The following is a 20,843-nucleotide window of genomic DNA, read 5'->3' on the forward strand; positions in this document are numbered from 1 at the left end:
CTTCAACTACAAAGTCACAGTGCCCAGCTCTCCTACCTTTTTAACAGCTGCCAAAATAAAGCATTAAAGATGAAAAGCTTTTATTTCTTACACAGATTTCCTTGAGAATTTCAACCTTTATATTGCGGTAACAATCACTGCATTTACTATAATGTGACAGAATATAAATGGCAAAACTGTAAGCATCAACTTCAAGATAATTGGCAAAAGAACCAAAGGAGAAATTGTTTTACTCAGTGAGCTGTTATGTTCTGGAATTCACTGTCTGAAGAGGCGTTGGGAGAGGACTCAATAATAATTTTCAAAAGATAATTGGATAAATACTTAAAAAGGAAAGCAAACTGCAGGGCTAAAGAAGAAAGTGGGACGAATTAAAGAGCTGGCACAGGCATGATGGGCAGAATGGCTTCCTTCCATGCTGTTTAATTCTAAAGGTCAATGTTGCAAGACAAGGTCCCTGAGTGCAAAGCTTGGTTCAACAGGAGTGCCAAACAGAGAACTGGCTGTAATAAAAACATAAGACTGCTGGAATAACTCAGCAGCATCTTTGGACAGAGAAAGTTGGCATTTCGAGTCCAACGTGACTCTTCCCTGGAAAAGGATCGAAGAAGAGTAATATTGGACAGAAACGTCAACTCTGTTTCTCTCTCCACTGGTGTTGCCAGACCGGCTGAGTCTTTTCCGGCACTTTCTGTTTTCATTTCAGGTCCCCAGCATCCGCAGAATTTTGTTTTTGTTTTAAAGACTTGGGGTTTGATGGTTAGCAGACCTGATTTGTGCTGCTCCCGATTTTCAGGGCATTCAAAAAGTCCAGGAGGATCCTGATTTGAGAATTGTGACTGCACTCACTGATTGGAGCCTCATAAAAAGTTTCCCCAAATTGGAATGAGGATTTGCAATGTACTGCCTAATAGGGTGTTGGATGCACATCCAATAGTAGTTTTCTAAAGGGAATACTAAAATTGCAGCATTATGGGGAAAATCAGGGGAATGGAACTCATTTTTTTTTCTTTTATTAGCAAACCAGATGGGCTTTAACAATTTCATGGTCACTATAGCTGAGACTAGCTTTTAATTCCAGGTTGATTAATTGAATTTAAATTCCACCATCTGCTGTAGTGGGATTTGAACCCTTGTCCTCAGAGCATTAGCCTGGATGTCTGGGCTAGTGACGTTGGCACAACGCCCCTGCCAATGTTAATAGTGCTTTTAAACAGCTGGCACAGGCATCATGAGCCAAATGGCCTCTTTCTGTGTTACCATTCTATGCAAAGGAACAAGGAGAAACCTGATGTCAATGGGATTAGAGCCAGTGAATTTTTTATTTATTCATTCACGGGATTTGGGCATCGCTGGCTGGGCCAGCATCTATTGCCCACCCTTAGTTGCCCTTGAGAAGGTGGTGGTGAGCTGCCTTCTTGAACCGCTGTAGTCCATGTGGTGTAGGTACACCCATAGTGCTGTTAGGGAGGGAATTCCATGATTTTGACCCAGTGGCAGTGAAGGAACGGCGATATATTTCCAGGTCAGGATGGCGTGTGACTTGGGGGGGAACTTCCAGGTGGTGGTGTTCCCATCTATCTGCTGCCCTTGTCCTTCTAGGTGGTAGTGGTCGTGCGTTTGGAAAGTGCTGCCAAAGGAGCCTTGGTGAATTCCTGCAGTGTAACTTGTAGATGGTACACACTGCTGCCACTGTGCGTCGGTGGTCGAGGGAGCGAATGTTTGTGGATGTGGTGCCAATCGAGTGGGCTTCTTTGTCCTGGACGGTGTCAAGCTTCTTGAGTGCTGTGGGAGCTGCACTCACCCAGAGCAGCTGGAAGAGTATTCCATCACACTCCTGACTTGTGCCTTGCAGATCTTGGCCAGGCTTTGGGGAGCCGGGAGGTAAGTTACTGTTTGCACAATTCCTAGCCTCTGACCAGCTCTTGTAGCCACAGTATTTATATGGCTAGTCCAGTTCAGTTTCTGGTCAATGGTAACCCGCAGGATGTTGATGGTGGGGGACTCAGTGATGGTAATACCATCGAACATCAAGGGATGATGGTTGGATTCTCTAATGATGGAGATGGTCATTGCCTGACACTTGTGTGGCGCAAATGTTACTTGCCACTTGTCAGCCCAAGCCTGGATATTGTCCAAGTCTTGCTGCAATTGGACATGGATTGCTTCAGTATCTGAGGAGTCGCGAATGGTGCTGAACATTGTGCAATCATCAGCGAACATCCCCACTTCTGACCTTATGATGGAAGGATGGTAATTGATGAAGCAGCTGAAGATGGTTGGGCCTAGGACACTACCCTGAGGAACTCCTGCAGTGATGTCCTGGAGCTGAGATGATTGACCTCCAACAACCACAACCACCTTCCTTTGTGCTAGGTATAACTCCAACCAGCAGACAGTTTTCCTCCTGAATCCCATTGACTCCGGCTTTGCTAGGGCTCCTTGATGCCACATTCGGTCAAATGTGGCCTTAATGTCAAGGGCAGTCACTCTCACCTCACCTCTGGAATTCAGCTTTTTTGTCCATGTTTGAACCAAGGCTGTAATGAGGTCAGGAGCTGAGTGACCCTGTGGAACACAAACTGAGCATCAGTGAGCAGGTTATTGCTAAGCAAGTGCAGCCTGATAGCACTGCTGATGACAACTTCCATTACTTTACTGATGATGGAGAGTAGACTGATGGGGCGGTAATTGGCCGGGTTGGATTTGTCCTGCTTTTTGTGCACAGGGACATACCTGGGCAATTTTCCACATAGCCGGGTAGATGCCAGTGTTGTAGCTGATTATCTAATTATAAGGATAGAAAGTGGTTAACAGGAAATAATTGGTCTTCAAAATAAAAATATTGTTTGCCAGCAATAATCAAAGTAGGTTGAAAAACCTACAAATCTATTCGGAAAGAGGCCACAAGGAGGCGCGCCATTTCAGCGAATATTTTAGGGGTTTCTATTCGGAAAAAAAAACTCCCAAAAGTTCAAAACTTTTTAAAAGAAAGGGAGTGAGTTGGAAATGACAAGAATGAGGATGTTGTTAGCCCCGGTTATTGGCACTGAGCTGCTGTAGAGAGGGGTGGGGGGTTTTTTAAAGGAATCAGGATTCACATTGCGTCACTTTGAACTTGGACCAACATTGAATCATCCCCAACCCCCCCCTCCCCAGTCCACTTCGCTCCACACTCAAGTCTCTCACGGTGCCGGGGACACAGCCACTTAAACCTGCCAAGCTCAGCGAAGCTCAATTTCACTGAGACCCAAGAGGGTCGGGGGATTAGTGCAAAACGGAAGAGTGGCAGGTCTGTGCAGGGGAACAGCAGAAGAAAGAGTGGAGAGAGAGAGAGAGAGATATATAACCCAAAGAAAATCCCCATCCAACGCCGTGTGTAGCCTGAAGGTTGTACAATGGGAACTTGCCGCAAGGACTGTGGGACAATGACCCCCATTGCTACAGCGGGAAAGTAGAGAGAGAGAGGGTGAGTTTCATAGCTTTTAGCTTTTTGTTTTTATCTCTGAGTTTCATTCTGAATGCTTTTGGGAGCGGGGGAAAGGAAAGCGGATATTCTCAGATTCTCTCTCTCTCTCCCTTTCCCTTGTTCCTAATCTAAAGAGGCGCTTGGGGAGAGAAACTGGTCGCTCGTTCCCTTCGGCTGAGAGGGTTCACCTATTATTTTCAGATCACAGGTTGCACGTAGCAGTTTACAAAGTTTCACTTGCATCTAAATCGTTCCAGTCTTTTATTAAAAAAAAAACCTTTTATTTCTGCACATGTCCAACTATATATTCTCTTAATTTGACACCGCAATCTGGTTTTCTATCGAATCAATATTTTGATGCCTAAACTAAACACTGGTTGCACAATGTCTCAAAAATTAATTAGAGAGACTGCCAGGCGATATCTTGTTCAGTTGTTTTCCTCTGGCAGATTAGGGGATTTCTTTAAAAAAAATGTCTTATCTGGAACATTTAAGGGATGATTCTAATTAAACTGAAGTTAGAACAAATTTAACCCTTTCTTGTACATCTTCAGGCAACGAGGATGTTCCTATCAGATCCAACTGGTAATGGGACATGGATTGCAGAGTCTGTATGTATATTCTCTACGTTAATTTTCTACCCTCTGTTCAAGGTTTTACTGGAGTACAAGTGCTAAAGTAGTACAGTAAACAACTTAGAAAAAAACAGAATGTCCTATTTTGTGTGAGATAGGATTGTTTGATTGCAAAGTGGACTTAAATCTCCAGTGTTCAAATCCCTTTTATCTCCCTATTACAAATTATTATGAAAGTAAGTACTCTTGATTGTTGAACCGGCTATTTGTTGCTAGTGGCCTGTATGCACATTGAATTCAGAAGTGAAAGCTGCAATGTCTTCAGGCATTGGGTGTGGTTGATCCTTTAACTGTCTCCCTAGCAAGCCACTCACTCGTGCCAAACTGTACCAAAGGATCTTGCAGGAGTTCCAGGAAGGTCCACAATCACCTTCACTGTCGCTGGGTCAATAAATGCCCAATTGCCAACGATGTCTCCATTCTGAGAATGTATTGTTTTTTAAAAGAAAAGGTGATGTGTAAACCATGAAACTGGGGGATAAGGAGGTATGAGCTGTTTGCTCTGAGTTTTTATCTCTTTGAAGCTCGTCTGGTCGATGTGTCAGCCTAGTTGAGTAGAGGAGGACTCTCAGCTCTTAGCGAATATGTTGCCTGAGGCTTGGGGCCCCTCACCAGGGCTTGAGAGTGTCACGGAGGCTGGGACTCCCAAGTGCGGTACTGAGAGGATTGCTCGAGGTGTCATCCTACAGATAGTGCTTTATATCAGGCTCCTGGTCAGGCGAATGGGGCGGCAATAGCCTTGGTATTCAGGAAGGATGAGACTGAAGGGGTTATTTCATCTGGTTCAATGGTGGTATGCTACTGACTGTTATTTAAAAAGAAATTCCTCGGGTTGTGTTTGATTCGTTGTGCTATATGGCCTGTTAACTGGGGGGAAAAACAAATTGAGATGAAAATAATTGGCTTCCATCCAAAGTTAATTTGAGACAAGAATATAGCAGGGAGGCAGGGATACATAGTATTTAGTTACGGGACTAATAATCCAAAGGTAGTGACTTAGTCGTGAATTCAGATCCCACCATGGTAGCTGGGCAATTTCAATTCAGTTAATTAAATAAATCTGAGATTAAAAGATAGTAGTGGTGAGCGTGAAACTACCAAATCACCATAGAAGCCATCTAGTTCTCTAATGTCCTTTAAGGAAGGAATTCTGCTGTCATTACCTGGTCTGATCTGTATGTGACTCCAAACCCACAGTAATGTGGCTGACTCTCAGTTGGCCTCTGAAATGACATTGCAAGCCGCTCGTATTCAAGAATGCGGCTCACCACAAATGCTGGGCTTGCCATTGGCATCCCGATCCTGTGAATGAAAAGAAAAAAAAAGTGGGCATGAAAAGGGAAAGTTGAACCGTACTAATCCCAATTTTGTTTTTGTGAGGCGATGGAAGGAGAGCCATTTCTGAAATATAAAAGGCAAGTTCATGTTTCCCATATATATATATATAACTTGTGTAACTGTTCTGAAAGGCTTAGACCCCCAAAATATTAATGGACTAATATATAATGAATGGGCCGCTTTAGAGGACTGAAGTGTGGGACTGGAGTCACGTGTAGACCAGAATGGGATAGAGGGGGCAGATTCTCTTTCTGGAAGGGCATTAATGAGCCCTTTGGGTTTTTGTGGCAACCTGATGGCTTTTAAAGTGGTTTAGTTCTGCTGCCAACCCACAGCTTAGTACATTTACTGAATTTAGTTTCACAACTTGCCACAGTGGTTTGTGAACCGATGACATTTGGGTCAGTGCTCCATGATCTCAGACTGATCGATGATACAGCGTCAACATTTTCAGATTTTGTGACAGATTTGCAGCTATCCTTCTTTTAAAAATTAACTCTGAAGCGAGAAGGATGGAAAAATAAATGAGATGCCGTTACACCTTTATGCCTTTCAACTAACAAGGCTTGTTTGGCGCAGCTTTTAATTCCCTTATTTCTTTCCCCCCCCCTCCCCCCTCCCCTCTGTTGTAATATTCCATGGATTTGAGCTTGATGAAGTGTTTTAAATGCAACTTCTTTCGTTACCCGACAGCACCACCTCCGTTCCTGCCTACATGTGACTCCAGTCCCCGCACTGAAGTCCTAAAGGAGTTAAGGAGATGGAGTTTTGTGGGAGATCGCCTGTGTCAAGCTGATGTGTGACCGCGACCGACAAGGATGGATCAGGAAAGTGAGGTTGACCTGTCCAATCTTGCCATAACTCCACTGTGGCGGAAGAGGAGACCCACTCCCAAATCGCCCAATACAAGGTATTTGAACCGACGTAGCAGACCGAGACCATCCTCGTACCAAATCGATGGTGTCCTGGTGACGGATTTCCCAGTGGACGGAAATGTCCCCACCCATAACGGGAATGTTCACCCTTCCCCAGATGACCGGCTCCTCCTCCAGAGGCAAGCCTCCACCCATTCCCTTCCAACACCTGAGAAGCAGCACCTTGTCCTGAGCACCAACAGCGCCGTTTCGTTGAAGAATGGAACGCAGCAGATCATTCCCAAGGACTTAGCGTCGGGAATTAAAATCAAGAACCATCATCAAAACAATCAGAACCTGGAGGTTGGTACGAGAAGTCGGCGGGTGCAGAGTATGGTAGAGACCCTCAGCGCCCCGCTTATTCCGAAGCTGGAGCTAGAGGGAGACACAGACCCTGAACTGGAGAGTCCAGGTCAGCTCCGCCGGGGGCTGAGGTCCACCTCGTATCGAAGAGCGGTGGTCAGTGGGATTCATTTTGACAACACGTCAAGTGTAAAGAATAACAATCGCCGGTCCCAGCCCAATCTCAAGACCGTCCTGGAGGATAAGGAGAAGTTCTTCAGCTTGGGCAGAGGAAAAGTAAGTGTTTGTTGGTTCAAAGACCCAATCAGTCTTGGTAGTGGGAATCGGGAGATCTTCTTCCCTCAAACAAGCTGTTGAGGCCGGAGGGTGAATTGAAATGTCAAAACTGAAATCGGTGGATTTTTGTTAATTGGGGGCCTTGAAGGGATATGGAACCAAGGCACATTAATCAGGTTAAGATGTGAAGGGAAAAGGGCTGCGTAAGCTTAGTGCCTGGTCAATAACTACTTTTGGCCAGTGAACAAAATATTTATGATACATAAACTGCCATGATCTATTTGAATGGCAGAACAGGCTCGAAGGCTGAATGGCCTCCACCTGCTCTGATCCTCCTATGTTCAAGCAGCTTTCGAGCATTAGGCTGGACAAGTTGGATTACTATTGTGATGGGCGTCAATGGGCTTCACTTTTCCATCAGTGTTTCTTCCTGGTACAATACCTGATTGTCCCAGAAGAAGAGCTTCACCCGCTGGGAGGCACATATTGGAGTTCATGCATTTCATTACATAGGTAGGTCAGGCTCCATGTTAGGAGTGAACAATTTAAAAAATGCAACTTTCAGTTATTGTTCAACTTCAGTGTTTAATCCACCTATTTACTTGGGTTAATTCAGGTGCATTTTATATTGATTTGTGACTTTGGTAGTGATAATCGTGCGTGCTTCGATTGAATCAACAATGGTTTTGTTCAACATGATGGCCTGTGCTGGGCTCCTTCACCATCTCTCTTCCCTGGGATTGTCCAGTGTGTTAGAGTTCCACCCCTGTTACATTCACATCTTTGAGGCTGCCCCAAAGTGGTCTATGAGATGTTGTTACATAAGCAAATACAGCAGATAATTTACACACAGCAAGGTCTCGTCAAGTGAAAAGTCCGTTAATCTGTTTCCCCGCTGATGCTTGAGAAAGAACACTTAGAGAACTCTCTATTCTACTCCATTTTGAACAGGTACCATGGGCGCTTTAAATATCACCTGAATAGACAGATCGGGCTTTGGTTCCTGGTAATGTAGTCCTCCTGGTGTACCTGGTGTGTCAGCCTGGACAATGTGCTTAAAGGCTGAAGCATAGCATGAACCCACAATCTTCCTAAACCGGGGCTGATTTACCTGCCCTGGCACATCTTAACCGACGATTTCTCCTTCTGCACCTTTTTGATTCTAATATTGATGGGGAAAAGCTTCTGTATGCTTTCTGGGAACTTTCAAATGGGAATGAGTGGTTAGGATGTGGAATGCACTGCTGGTTTTGGTGTTGGATACAGGTTCAGCAGGAGCCTTCTGAAGGGAGTTGGATAAATTATTGAGAGATGGAGAAAGAATGGGACTGACTGGAATGGGCCAAGTGGTCTCCTTCTGTGCTGCAGTTTTTTAATTCATTGGATGTGGGCATCACTGGCCAGGCCAGCATTTATTGCCCATTCCTAATTGCATTTAAGAGTCAACCAAATTGCTGTGGGTCAGGAGTCACACATAGGCCAGACCAGGGAAGGATTTCCTTCCCTAAAGGGCATTAGTGAACCAGATGGGTTTTTACAACAATGGTTTCATGGTCATCATTAGACTTCTAATTCCAGATTTTTTAAATTAAATCCAAGCTCCACCTATGGTAAGATTCGAACCCAGGTCGCCGAAGCATTACTCTGGGCTTCTGAGATACTAGTCTAGTTACAGCACCACTATACCACCACCTCCCCTAACTCTATGTATTCCTAGCTTTACCTGTCTGTCGCTTGCTTCAAGGTCATGTTGTTAATCCTTTGAGGCAAAGTTGACCTTGGCCATCATTTGGAGTATTTGGTAGGGTTCTGGTGGGTGCCAGGTGACTGATTTGCGGCTGGAAGGCTCTGCTGCAAATAGGACAGGATACCGCAGATGACCGAGCCCCGGAGGAGCTGCTCACTTGGGATTTCCTCTTCCTGCATTTTCTCCCTGCCCCTGACACGCACTTACCTTTGAAGGAGGCTACCACCCTTTTTATTTGGCTGCAGCGATCCTGGGCAAGCTTCTCCCATGGCCCGGGGTTTATATCAAAACTCTCAAGAAAGCCCCCTAGAGTGTCTGTGCATCACACTCCCCCCTCCCTGACTGACATGAGAGTACACCACAGACCCAAGCCTTCCACAGGGATGACGTGCTGTACTATTCTGTGATTCTGTGTACTCCGAGCTTTACCTGTCCACCACTTCCCTTGATGTCATGACCACCCGTAGCAGACTAAGGGCCGACATTTCAATAGATGAATTTGGCCACGTGCTACAAAGTACCAATGGAGTCTTCAGAACACTGTTTCATAGGAGTTTTAAGTTAATTGGAAAAAGAACATCTTTAAAAATTCATTCACAGGATGTGGGCTCACTGGCTGGGACAACATTTATTGCCCATCCCTAGTTGCCCTTGAGAAGGTGGTGGTGAGCTGCCTTCTTGAACAGCTGTAGTCCATATGGTGTGTGTACAAGTGCTGTTAGGGAGGGAGTTCCAGCACTTTGACCCAGCAACAGTGAAGGAACGGCCACATGTTACCAAGTCAGGATGGTGAGTGACTTGGAGGGGAACTTCCAAGTGGTGGTGTCCCCAACAATCTGCTGACCTTGTCCTTCTAGATGGTAGTGGTCGTGGGTTTGGAAGGTGCTGACTTAGGAGCCTTGGTGAACACCTGCAATGCATCTTGTAGATGGTACACACTGCTGCTACTGTGCGTCAGTGGTAGAGGGAGTGAATGTTTGTGGATGTGGTGCCAATCAAGCAGTCTGCTTTGTCCTGGACAGTGTCAAGCTTCTTGAGTGTTGTGGGAGCTGCACTCACCCAGGCAAGTGGGGAGTATTCCATCACACTCCTGACTTGTGCCTTGTAGATGGTGGTCAGACTCTGGGGAGTCAGGAAGTGAGTTATTCATCACAGGATTCCTAGCCTCTGACCTGCTCTTGTAACCACAGTATTTATATGGCTAGTCCAGTTCAGTTTCTGGTCAATGGTAACCCCCAGGATGTTGATAGTGGGGGATTCAGTGATGGTAATGCCATTGAACATTAAGGGGCAATGGTTAGATTCTCTCTTATTGGAGATGACAATCCCCTGGCCCTTGTGTGACATGAATGTTACTTGCCACTTGTCAGCCCAAGCCTGGATATTGTCCAGGTCTTGCTGCATTTGGACATGGACTGCTTCAGTATCTGAGGAGTCATGAATGGTGCTGAACATTGTGCAATCATCAGCGAACATCCCCACTTCTGACCTTATGGTGGAAGGAAGGTAATTGATGAAGCAGCATAAGGTGGTTGGGCCTAGGACACTACCCTGAGGAACTCCTGCATTTATGTCCTGGAGCTGAGATGACTGACCTCCAACAACCACAGCCACCCTCCTTTGTGCTAGGTATGACTCCAACCAGTGGACAGTTTTTGCCCTGATTCCCATTGACTCCGGTTTTGCCACGGTTCCTTGATGCCACGCTCGGTCAAATACGGCCTTGATATCAAGGGTGGTCACTCTCCCCTCACCTCTGGAGTTCAGCTCTTTTGCCCATGTTTAAACCAGGGCTGTAATGAGGTCAGGAGCTGAGTGGCCCTGGTGGAACCCAAACGGCATCAGTGAGCAGGTTATTGCTAAGCAAGTGCTGCTTGATAGCACTGTCGATGATCCCTTCCATTACTTTATTGATGATTGAGAGTAGACTGATGGGGCAGTAATTGGCTACATTGGATTTGTCCTGCTTTTTCTGTACAGGACATACCTTGGCAAATTTCCACATAGATGGGTAGATGCCAGTGTTGTAGCTGTACTGGAACAGCATGGCTGGGGGTTTGGAAAGTTTTGGAGCACAAGTCTTCAGCACTATTGCCGGATTATTGTTAGGCCCCATATTCAGTGCCTTCAGCTGTTTCTTGATATCACGTGGAGTCAATTGAATCGGCTAAAGAGTGGCATCTGTGATGCTGGGGACCTCTGGAGGAGGCTGAGATGGATCATCTATTCGCACTTCTGGCTGAAGATTGCTGCAAATACTTCAGCCTTATCTTTTGCATTGATGTACTGGGCTCCTCCATCATTGAGGTTGGGGATATTTGTGGAGCCTCCTCCTGCAGTGAGTTGTTTAATTGTTCACCACCATTCACAACTGTCTGTGGCAGGACTGCAGAGCTTAGATCTGATCCATTGGTTGTTGGGATCGTTTAGCTCTGCCCATCACTTGCTGCTTATGCTGTTTGGCATGCAAGTAGTCCTGTGTTATAGCTTCACCAGGTTGTCTCCTCATTTTTAGGTATGCCTGGTGCTGCTCCTGGCATGCCCTCCTGCACTCTTCATTGAAGCAGGGTTGATCCCCTGGCTTGATAATAACAGTAGAGTGGGGAATATGCCAGGCCATGAGGTTACAGATTGTGTTCGAGTACAATTCTGCTGCTGCTGATGGCCCACAGCACCTCATGGATGCCCAATCTTGAGTTGCTAGATCTGCTCAAAATCTATCTCATTTAGCACAGTGGCAGTGCCACATGACACGATGGAGGGTATTCCAAAGACTGTGCAGTGGTCACTCCTACCGATTCTGTCATGGACAGATGCATCTGCGGCAGACTGGTTCGTGAGGATGAGGTCAAGTGTGTTTTTCCCTCTTGTTGGTTCCCTCACCACCTGCCTAGCAGCTATGTCCTTTTGGACTCACCCAGCTTAATCAGTACTGGTGCTACCACGCCACTCCTGTTGATGGACATTGAAGCCCCCCCACCCGGAGTACATTCTGTGCCCTTGCCAGCCTCAGTGCTTCCTCCAAGTGATCCTCCACATGAGGATTCATCAGCTGAGGGAGGGTGGTACGTGGTAATCAGCAAGAGATTTCCTTGCCCATGTTTGACCTGATGCCATGAGACTTCATGGGGTCCAGAGTTAATGCTGAGGACTCCCAGGACAACTTCCTCCCGACTGTGCCGCCACCTCTGCTGGGTCTGTCCTGCCAGTGGGATGGTGATGGTGGTGTCTGGGGCTTTTTCTGTAAGCTATGATTCCGTGAGGTTGACTATGTCAGGGTGTTGCTTGACTAGTCTGTGAGACAGCTCTCCCAATTTTGGCATTTGTCCCCAGATGTTAGTATGGAACGCTTTGCAGGGTCGACAGGGCTGAGTTTGTTGTTGTTGTTATTTCCGGTACCTAGGTCGATGCCGGGTGGTCCGTCCGGTTTCATTACTTTTAGACTTTGTAGCGGTTTGATACAACTGAGTTCAGAGGGCATTTAAGAGTCAACCACATTGCTGTGGGCCTGGAGTCACATGTAGGCCAGACCAGGTAAGGACGACAGATTTCCTTCCCTAAAGGGCATTAGTGAACCAGATGGGTTTTTCCGACAACGATTTCACGGTCATCATTGGACTTTTAATTCCAGATTTTTAGTTAATTCAAATTCCACCATCTGCCGTGGTGGGATTCGAACCTGGGGAGATGAGAGTTTTTTTTTTACACAGCAAGTTTTGATGATCTGTTATGCACTGCCTGAAAGGGTGATGGGAGCAGATTCAGTGGTAACTTTCAGAAGGGAATTGGATAAATACGTGAAAAGAGTGGAACTAATTGGATCGCTCTTTCAGAGAGCTGGCACAAGCACAATGGGCTGAATGGCCTCCCTCAATGCTGTATGACTCTGTAATTCTAAGTCCAGCCAGACTGAAAGCTGTCCTTTGAGGTTATGTGGCACCCCTTTTTATTTAAGGATTGGCTGAATTGTCATCTATATGTCAGCGCTGGTACTGCTAACATCCATTGGCACAGACCCAAATTCATCTGCCAGTGTAGAGGGCATGAGAGTGTCACTATGTTGGTCCTTCTGTTCCTTAGAGCGCCCTATATCGGGACTGTTGTCTATGGTAACAGTGCTACTAACTGAAGTCTGGACTGAATAATCCTCACGATTACAGATTCTAGCCTTAAAGCAGTGGATCATACCCCAACGTTTTTTAATGAAAAGCAAGCGAATGCCGACTTCACTCTGTAATTAGTGACTTACTAATGAAATGATTGGAATGCATGGCCTCTTTGTACTAGGTCAAGTACAGTTTCCCCGCTGGCACATTGGTGCCACTATGCCCGGTGACCACTCTGATGTGAATAGACTCAGTCAGAGGGTGGTGCCGAAAACAGTCTAACAAATGTTTCAGAAACATATGAGGGTCAGAATTGCCCTGGTTTCCCGTGCGTAGTGTTATTGTAAACACAGATGTGAAGATTGCAGTGTAAATTCATCAACCCGTTGCTCCCAGTAGGGTCCCTTACTCAGGAACCATCTTGTGGAGAATTGAGTGTTGTAGCCCTATAACAGGGTTGTCACTCCCTGTGCAGTATTGAGGGAGCGCTGCACACTGTTGGAGGTGCCATATTTCAGATGAGATGTTGAACTGAGGCTCCGTTTGCCCTCCTGGGTTGGATGTGAACGAGCCCAGGGCACTATTCTGAAGAAGGGCAGGGGACTCTTCCCCAGTGCCTTGGCCAATATTTATATCCCTCAATCAACATCGCAGAAACAGATTCTTTGGTCATTTATCTCATTGCTGTTTGTGGGAACTTGCTGTGTACAAATTGACTGCCGTGTTTCCTACAGTGATATTACTTCAAAAGTATTTGATTTGGCTGTAAAGTTTTTTGGGGCACCCTTAAATCATGAAAGACGGTATAAAAATTAAAGTTTTTGTTTGTTCCTACATCCTGTTCATGCTCCTTTTGAGCATCAGATTATCATTGTTATTTGTGAGATCTTGCTGTGTGCAAATTGGCTGCTGCATGTCCTTCTGTGCTGTAGACCTCCATGACTCTATTACTGGAGTAAGGAACTCTGTCCCAATTAAATCCCACTAGTTGAGGTGTCAGCTGTGGCTCAGTTCATAGCACCCTCGCCTTTGAATCAGAGGGTTGTGGGTTCATGTCCCACTCCCGGAAACCAAGAACTGTGATTATACTCGAAAGAGTTGCAATCTGTGACTGTTGATAACTCGAAAGAATTTTTTTAAATCCCACTAGTCCCAGATGTGGCTAAAATGGTTTCACATTGACTCACTTAACAGAGAGATGATGTCTCTGGTTGGACATATTCTTGGAGGCTTCATCAGTGACGTCTCCCCTGCAGTTGCTCCGCCCCCACACTCCTGTCATTGGTTGCCCAACACATCAATCTTCCTGTGTCTAACCAGGCAACAAATAGTTGCCTTGTTACCCGATGATGGGGTGATTCTGGACTATAAACCAATTAACATTCTGTTCTGCTGTTTCCCCATGACAAATAGACAAAAATGTTCAAAGAAAATGAAATAAAAAACTTAGTGCCCCACTGAGTGATTTCTATTCTCTCGTTGCTTTCAGCAGTCTTTTTGAGATTATTAATTCTTGGAGGCTCAAGGGCAATTCTGGAAGGTTGGCAACCCGACCCTCATTTTTACAACTGACTGTGATCTCCAGCTCCCAGTTGTGGCCATTTTTGGTCCAATGCGCATTGGATAATAGATGACTGAGAGTGAGGCTGAAGACAGTAATTTAATCGAAGATGTGCTTGAGCCCTGATAAGGAGCAAGATCAAAGCTGGGGCAATTTACAGCTGGAGTTTCAGATTCAATTACTGTCATGTATCATTTCAGCTCACTTAGCATTCTTTACAGGCAGAGTTTATATTTCCTCTATAAAGCTGACATGTTTTTTGGTGTTATTGTTCATTGGCTACTAGACTGATCCTGTTTAAAGGTGAAGGTGATAAAATAATATACGATGGCACACACGCGCGCTCCTTCCTTCGTCCTCAGTGTAGGCCACTACCACAAGGAGCAGTTGAGGTAAATAACATGGATGCCTTTAAGAGAAGCTAGGCAATTACCTGGGGGAAGAAAGGCTAGAAGGACACGTAGATAGGATAGGGGGAGGCTCTTATTTAGCATAAACTCTGTGTAGATTGTGTTAGGCTGGATGGCCTGTTTCCGCTTGGAGCTGGGGCCCAGTCCTTTCAGTGTCGGTCGTGACTCAGTTGGTAACACTCACGTTTCTGATTTCGAATCCCACTCGTGAGGTCTGAGACATTTGCAGTGCGGTACTGGGAAGTGCTGCACTGTTGGTGGTGCTGACTTTTGAATGAGACATTAAACAGAGGCCACGTGTCGAGTGGACGTAAAGGATACCATGCCACCTTTTTTGGCGATGAGCTCTCCCTGCGATCCTGGTCAGTATTTATCTCTCATTCAACATCACTAATAAGAAACCAGATTATCTGATCACTATCACACTGCTGTTTGTGGGAGCTTGCTGTGCATAAATTGGTTGCTGCATTGTCCGCGTTACAACAACGACTACATTGCAAGGTACTTCGTTGGCTGTACAGCACTTTGGATGACTTGAGGTTGTGACCGGCGCTATAGAAATGGCAGCCCTTTGTGGCAGCTTAAAGGCGTTTATCAGGGGACTGGTTTGCCAGTCAGCTTCTCTCAGCTGTGCATTATGTTTATTGTGCAACCTGCTGGCATATTGGCTAAATGCACTGTGTAATAGTGGGTTCGGGAAATCCCAGGTGCAGTCCTTCAGCGATCGCTGCTGTAGAAGCTACTTGTCTTCCTGGAGAAGCTGAGGGAGTGAATGGGAATAACTGGCTAGGGTTCCTGTTCCCAATTCCTTTGAGGAGTGCAAATGTGCAGTTGACAGATGAAGTACAGTTGGCCACAGCTCTGGAGATGCCTGCGGTTTACAGTTTACTAATACTTACTGTGGAGGGCTGACAGGGAGTGATTTCCAGTGATCCTTGAACATGTTTGCAGTGCAGAGTCTCCCTCCCCCTCTCTCTCTCTCTCTCCCTCCCTGCCTCTCTCTCTCCCTCCCCCCCCCCGCCTCTCTCTCTCCCTCCCCCCCTCTCTCTCCCTCCCTCCCCCTCTCTCTCTCCCTCCCTCCCCCTCTCTCTCTCTCTCCCTCCCCTCTCTCTCTCTCTCCCTCCCCCTCTCTCTCTCTCCCCCCCTCCCCCTCTCTCTCTCTCCCTCCCCCCTCTCTCTCTCTCTCCCTCCCCCCTCTCTCTCTCTCTCTCCCTCCCCCCTCTCTCTCTCTCTCCCTCCCCCTCTCTCTCTCTCTCCCTCCCCCCTCTCTCTCTCTCTCCCTCCCCCCTCTCTCTCTCTCTCCCTCCCCCCTCTCTCTCTCTCCCTCCCCCCTCTCTCTCTCTCTCCCTCCCCCTCTCTCTCTCTCCCTCCCCCTCTCTCTCTCTCCCTCCCCCTCTCTCTCTCTCCCTCCCCCTCTATCTCCCTCCCCCTCTCTCTCTCTCCCTCCCCCTCTCTCTCTCTCCCCCCCTCACTCTCTCTCCCTCCCCCTCTCTCTCTCTCCCCCCCTCACTCTCTCTCCCTCCCCCTCTCTCTCTCTCTTCCTCCCCCTCTCTCTCTCTCTTCCTCCCCCTCTCTCTCCCTCCCCCTCTCGCTCTCTCTCCCTCCCCCTCTCGCTCTCTCTCCCTCCCCCTCTCGCTCTCTCTCCCTCCCCCCTCTCTCTCTCTCTCTCTCCCTCCCCCTCTCTCTCTTTCCCAGTCCCCCAGTGTCTAGAAGGAGGTGAGGGGGGTGGTGGGTGCATTGTACTAGAAGCAGTGTTTTTGTAGGGGGTTGTGTGGGTTTATTTTGTCATGATACTGAGCAGTTATGTGGTATGCGCTGGTCTTTGACTGAGTTTTCAAGACATGCTGAGTTGCCGGAACAACTGGGGGCTGTAGCCTGCTCCCGCATTGATAACTAAAGCTGGCCGCAGGTGCTGTCTGCGAAGGAGCTGAATGAAACTTGGAAAACACGACTGTTTTCACCGTATCTCATTTCTGTTGCATGGGACAACACCTTGCTTGTTCCTACTGACCTTTTCTCTCGCTCTCTCTTTCCCTCCTTTTGTCTTTCTCTTTCATTTCTGTCTCTCTTTCCCAGTCTCCCTCCAACTATTTCTGCCTTTCTGTTACTCCTTTTTTGTCTTTCTCTCTTTGAGGAGGAGAAGGAACAACAGCTACATTGCTCCCTGTCTCTGTTTCACTCTTTCATCGGTCTCCTATTGTCTCTCTCTGTAACCAGAGCGTCTTGACCTTCTGCAGTCATTCCATTACTGGAGCAACCGATGACTGTAGGAGGAACCGTTTCTTGACATGGTGCTCATGCATTGCTATCACCTGATTTATAAAATGCAGCAGGAACAGAGGCTGTGACAAGCAGGAACATTATTTGATGGAGAGGTTCTGAGTTATCGCAGTCTACGTGTAGGATGTTGGGGGGGGATGGAAATTCACCGGTGAACAGTCAATTGACTGCTGAGAGGTTTAGTTTATGTATCAGTATCTCTCTGCCTCAGTGGGTGGCATTCTCACCTCTGGCTGAGAAGGAAGTTTGTGGATTCGAGGGACTTGAGCAGAAAATTCGGGGCTGCCACAGGTACTCAGGGAGTGCTGCACCTTTGGAGGTGCTGCCTTATGAATGAGAAGTTAACCAAGGCTTTGTCTGCTCTCTCAGGTGGATGTAACCGATCCCACAGCACCACTTGAAGAATAGGGGCGTACTCCTAAAGCTGCAGCCATCACTTGTCCCTCATTTAAAATAGATTCCCTAGTCATTTATTTCATTTCTGTTTGTGGGAGCTTGCTGTGCACAAATTGACTGCTGCGTTTCCTACGTTTGTAACAGCAACTACACTTCAAAAGTCATTCATTGACTGTAAAGTGCTTTGGTATGTCCTGTGGTCAGGAAAGAAGCTATGTAATTTAATTCTTCCGTTGTGGACCCACCTTAGAGCCAAGATTTTACCTCTTTAAGCCTGGGTCCTGAGTTCATATTCACACTAGACAGACCAGAGGGCGCAAGTATCTTCTGGCAATGTCAGTTGAAAGATGAATGTTGGGCTGGACACCAGGAGAATGCCTGACCTTTGAATGGCCGAATAGATAATTTACCATTAACCCCAAACAAAGAGATGGGGTTTTTGATTAAAGTTAGCACTTCTGACATTGCAGGCTCCCACTCTAGGATCTCTGTACTGTGGGATCAGACTGGACTATATGCTCCAGTCTGTTGGGGAGTGGCTTGAACCCACAACTTTCTGACATAGAAGCGAGAGCCCTAGCACTAAGCTGAGCTCAGACATCGTGGTAATGGTTAATATAGCACATTCAACAGCAACAACAACTTGCATTTATTTAACATAATATTTACCACTTAGCATCTTTAACATAATAAAACTTACCAAGGTGCTTCATAAGAGGCTTACCAAAGAAAATTTGACAAAGAACCACATAAAGAGGTACAGGTCAAAGAAGCAGGTTTTAAGGAAGGTCTAAAGTATTGCTGATAGAAAGTCATGCCGACAAAGCTTTTTGTCTTGCACTCATCAGGACAGATACGTAAGAATACTAATTATAAAGGGAACAACAATTTATACTGCATGCAAAGAGAACATAAGAAATAGGAACAGTCCATTCGGCCCCTCAAGCCATTCAATGAGATCATGGCTGATCGTCTTGTGTTTTGATTTCCACATTCCCATCTAACCCCGATAACCTTTGATTCCCTTGCCAACAAGAATCTATCTACCTCTGCCTTAAAAATATTCAATGACCCCGTCTCCACCATCTTCTGTGGCAGAGAGTTCCAAAGTCGCACAACCCTCTGAGAGAAATAATTTCTCCTCATCTCTGTCCCAAAAAGGGCAGCCCCTAATTTTAAAACAGTGCCCCCTAGTTCTGGACCCACCCACAAGAGGAAATTTCCTTTCGACATCTACCTTGTCAAGGCCGTTCAGAATCTTGTATACAATCAAATCACCCCTCATACTTCTAAACTCGAGTGGAAACAAGCCCAGTCTGTCCAAGCTTTCCTCATAAGACAACCCACTCATTCCAGGTGTCAATCTCGTAAACCTCCTCCTGCACACAGTATTCGAGGTGCGGTCTCACCAATGCCCTGTATAACTGAAGCATAACAAACTTTTATGTTCAATCCCTCTCATAATAAAGGATAGCATTCCATTAGCCTTCTTAATTACTTGCTGTACCTGCATACTAACTTTTTATGACTCATGAATTAGAATACCTAGATCCATCTGCACCTCAGAATTATGCAGCTGTTCTCCATTAATACTCTGTTTTTTTGTTCTTCCTGCCAAAATGAACAACTTCACATTTTCCCACATTAAATTCCATTTGCCAGATCTTTGCCCACTCATTCAACCTAACTATATCCATCAGCAACCTCCTCATGTCCTCTTCACAACTTTTCTACCTATCTTTGTGTCATCTGAAAATTTAGCTACCATGTCTTCACTCACCTCATCTAAGTCATTGATGTAAATTGTAAAAAGTTGAGGGTCCGGTACAGACCCCTGTGGGACTCCACTTGTCACATCCTGCCAATCAGAAAAAGACCCATTTATGCCTACTCTCTGCTTTCTGCCTGCCAGCAGCCAATCTTCTATCAATGTTAATATGTTACCACTACACCATGTACTTTTATTTTCCATAATAATCTTTGATGTGGCACCTTATCAAATGCCTCCTGGAAATCTAAGTACAGAATATCTACAGGCTCCCCTTTATCCACTGCGCATGTTACTCCTTCAAAAAGCTCCAATAAATTGGTGAAACATGATTTTCCTTTCACAAAACCGTGCTTACTCTTCCCTATTGCCTTCTAAGTGCCCAACTATAACCTCCTTAATGATCGATTCTAATAACTTCCCCACGACAGCTATCAAGCTAACTGGCCTATAGTTTCCGGTTTTCTGCCTCCCTCCCTTCTTGAATAGTTATATTTGCTACTTTCCAATCTGATGGAACCTTTCCAGAATCTAGCAAATTTTTGAAAATTAACACCAGTGCACCGACTACCTCATTAGCCACCTTGTTTAAGACCCTAGGATGTGGTCCATCAGGACCCGGAGACTTCTTGCCAGCCCACATCTCCATCAATTTGCTGAGTACCGTTTCCCTGGTGATTTCAATTTCAGCAAGTTCCTTTCTCTCATTCTCCTCTTGATTTGCAGCTATTACTGGAATGTTTTTTGTATCCTCTATAGTGAACACAGAAGCAAAATATTTGTTAATTTCTTCCGCCATTTCCCTATTATCTACTATTAACTCCCCACTGTCACTCTCTAGAGGACCAACTCTCACTTCACTTGCTCTTTTCCTTTTCAAATACCTGTAGAAACTCTTGCTATCCAGTTTTACATTTCTAGCTAGCTTCCTCTCATACTCTAATTTCTTTCTCCTGATTATCCTTTTTGTTATTCTTTGCCATTCTTTATATTCTGTCCAATCATCTGTCCTGCCACTCATCATTGCACAGTTATATGCTTTTTCCTTAAGTTTGATGCTTTCCTTAACTTCTTTAGTTAACCACGGATGATGGGTCCTCCCCTTAGAATTTTTCTTTGTAGTAGGAATGTACTTATTCTGAATACTCTGAAATATCCCCTTAAATGTCTGCCACTGCTTCTCTATTGACCTATCCTCTAGCCTAGTTTCCCAGTTCACTTCAGCTAGCTCAGCTTTCATCCCCACATAGTTGCCCTTATTTAAGTTTAAGATACTAGTCTTAGACCCACTCTTCTCCCTTTCAAACTGGATGTAAAATTCAATCATATTCTGATCACTGCTACCTAGGGGTGCCTTTACTCTGAGGTCATTAATTAATCCTGTCACGTTACACAATACCAAGTCTAATAAAAGCTGCTCTCTGGTTGGTTCCAGAACATTCTGCTCTAAGAAACTATCTCAAAAGCATTCTAAGAACTCCTCATCTAGGCTACTATTGCCAATCTTATTTTTCCAGTTCATGTGTAGATTAAAATCACCCATGATTATTGCTGTCCCTTTATCACCAGCAGACAATATTTTCTCTTGAATACTTTGTTCTACACTATGGCTATTGTTAGGGGTCTGTAGACCATCCCCA

General features: G+C 45.7%; 1 protein-coding gene across 1 annotated transcript in view; it reads left to right on the forward strand.

Moving 5' to 3' along the window:
• The first annotated feature begins 3,819 nt into the window (after positions 1 to 3,819).
• The window catches only part of LOC144694013 (rho guanine nucleotide exchange factor 26-like), a 210,022-nt gene continuing 192,998 nt past the window's right edge, over positions 3,820 to 20,843 (forward strand). The window contains exons 1-2 of the mRNA XM_078564337.1: positions 3,820 to 5,519; positions 6,136 to 6,935. Of these exons, the coding sequence (XP_078420463.1) occupies positions 6,261 to 6,935 (675 nt within the window). The 5' untranslated portion in view covers positions 3,820 to 5,519; positions 6,136 to 6,260. The remainder of the gene's footprint in view (positions 5,520 to 6,135; positions 6,936 to 20,843) is intronic.

The sequence above is a fragment of the Cetorhinus maximus genome, chromosome 19 (genome assembly GCF_964194155.1).
Source record: "Cetorhinus maximus chromosome 19, sCetMax3.hap1.1, whole genome shotgun sequence".
NCBI classification, from domain to species: Eukaryota; Metazoa; Chordata; class Chondrichthyes; order Lamniformes; family Cetorhinidae; genus Cetorhinus; species Cetorhinus maximus.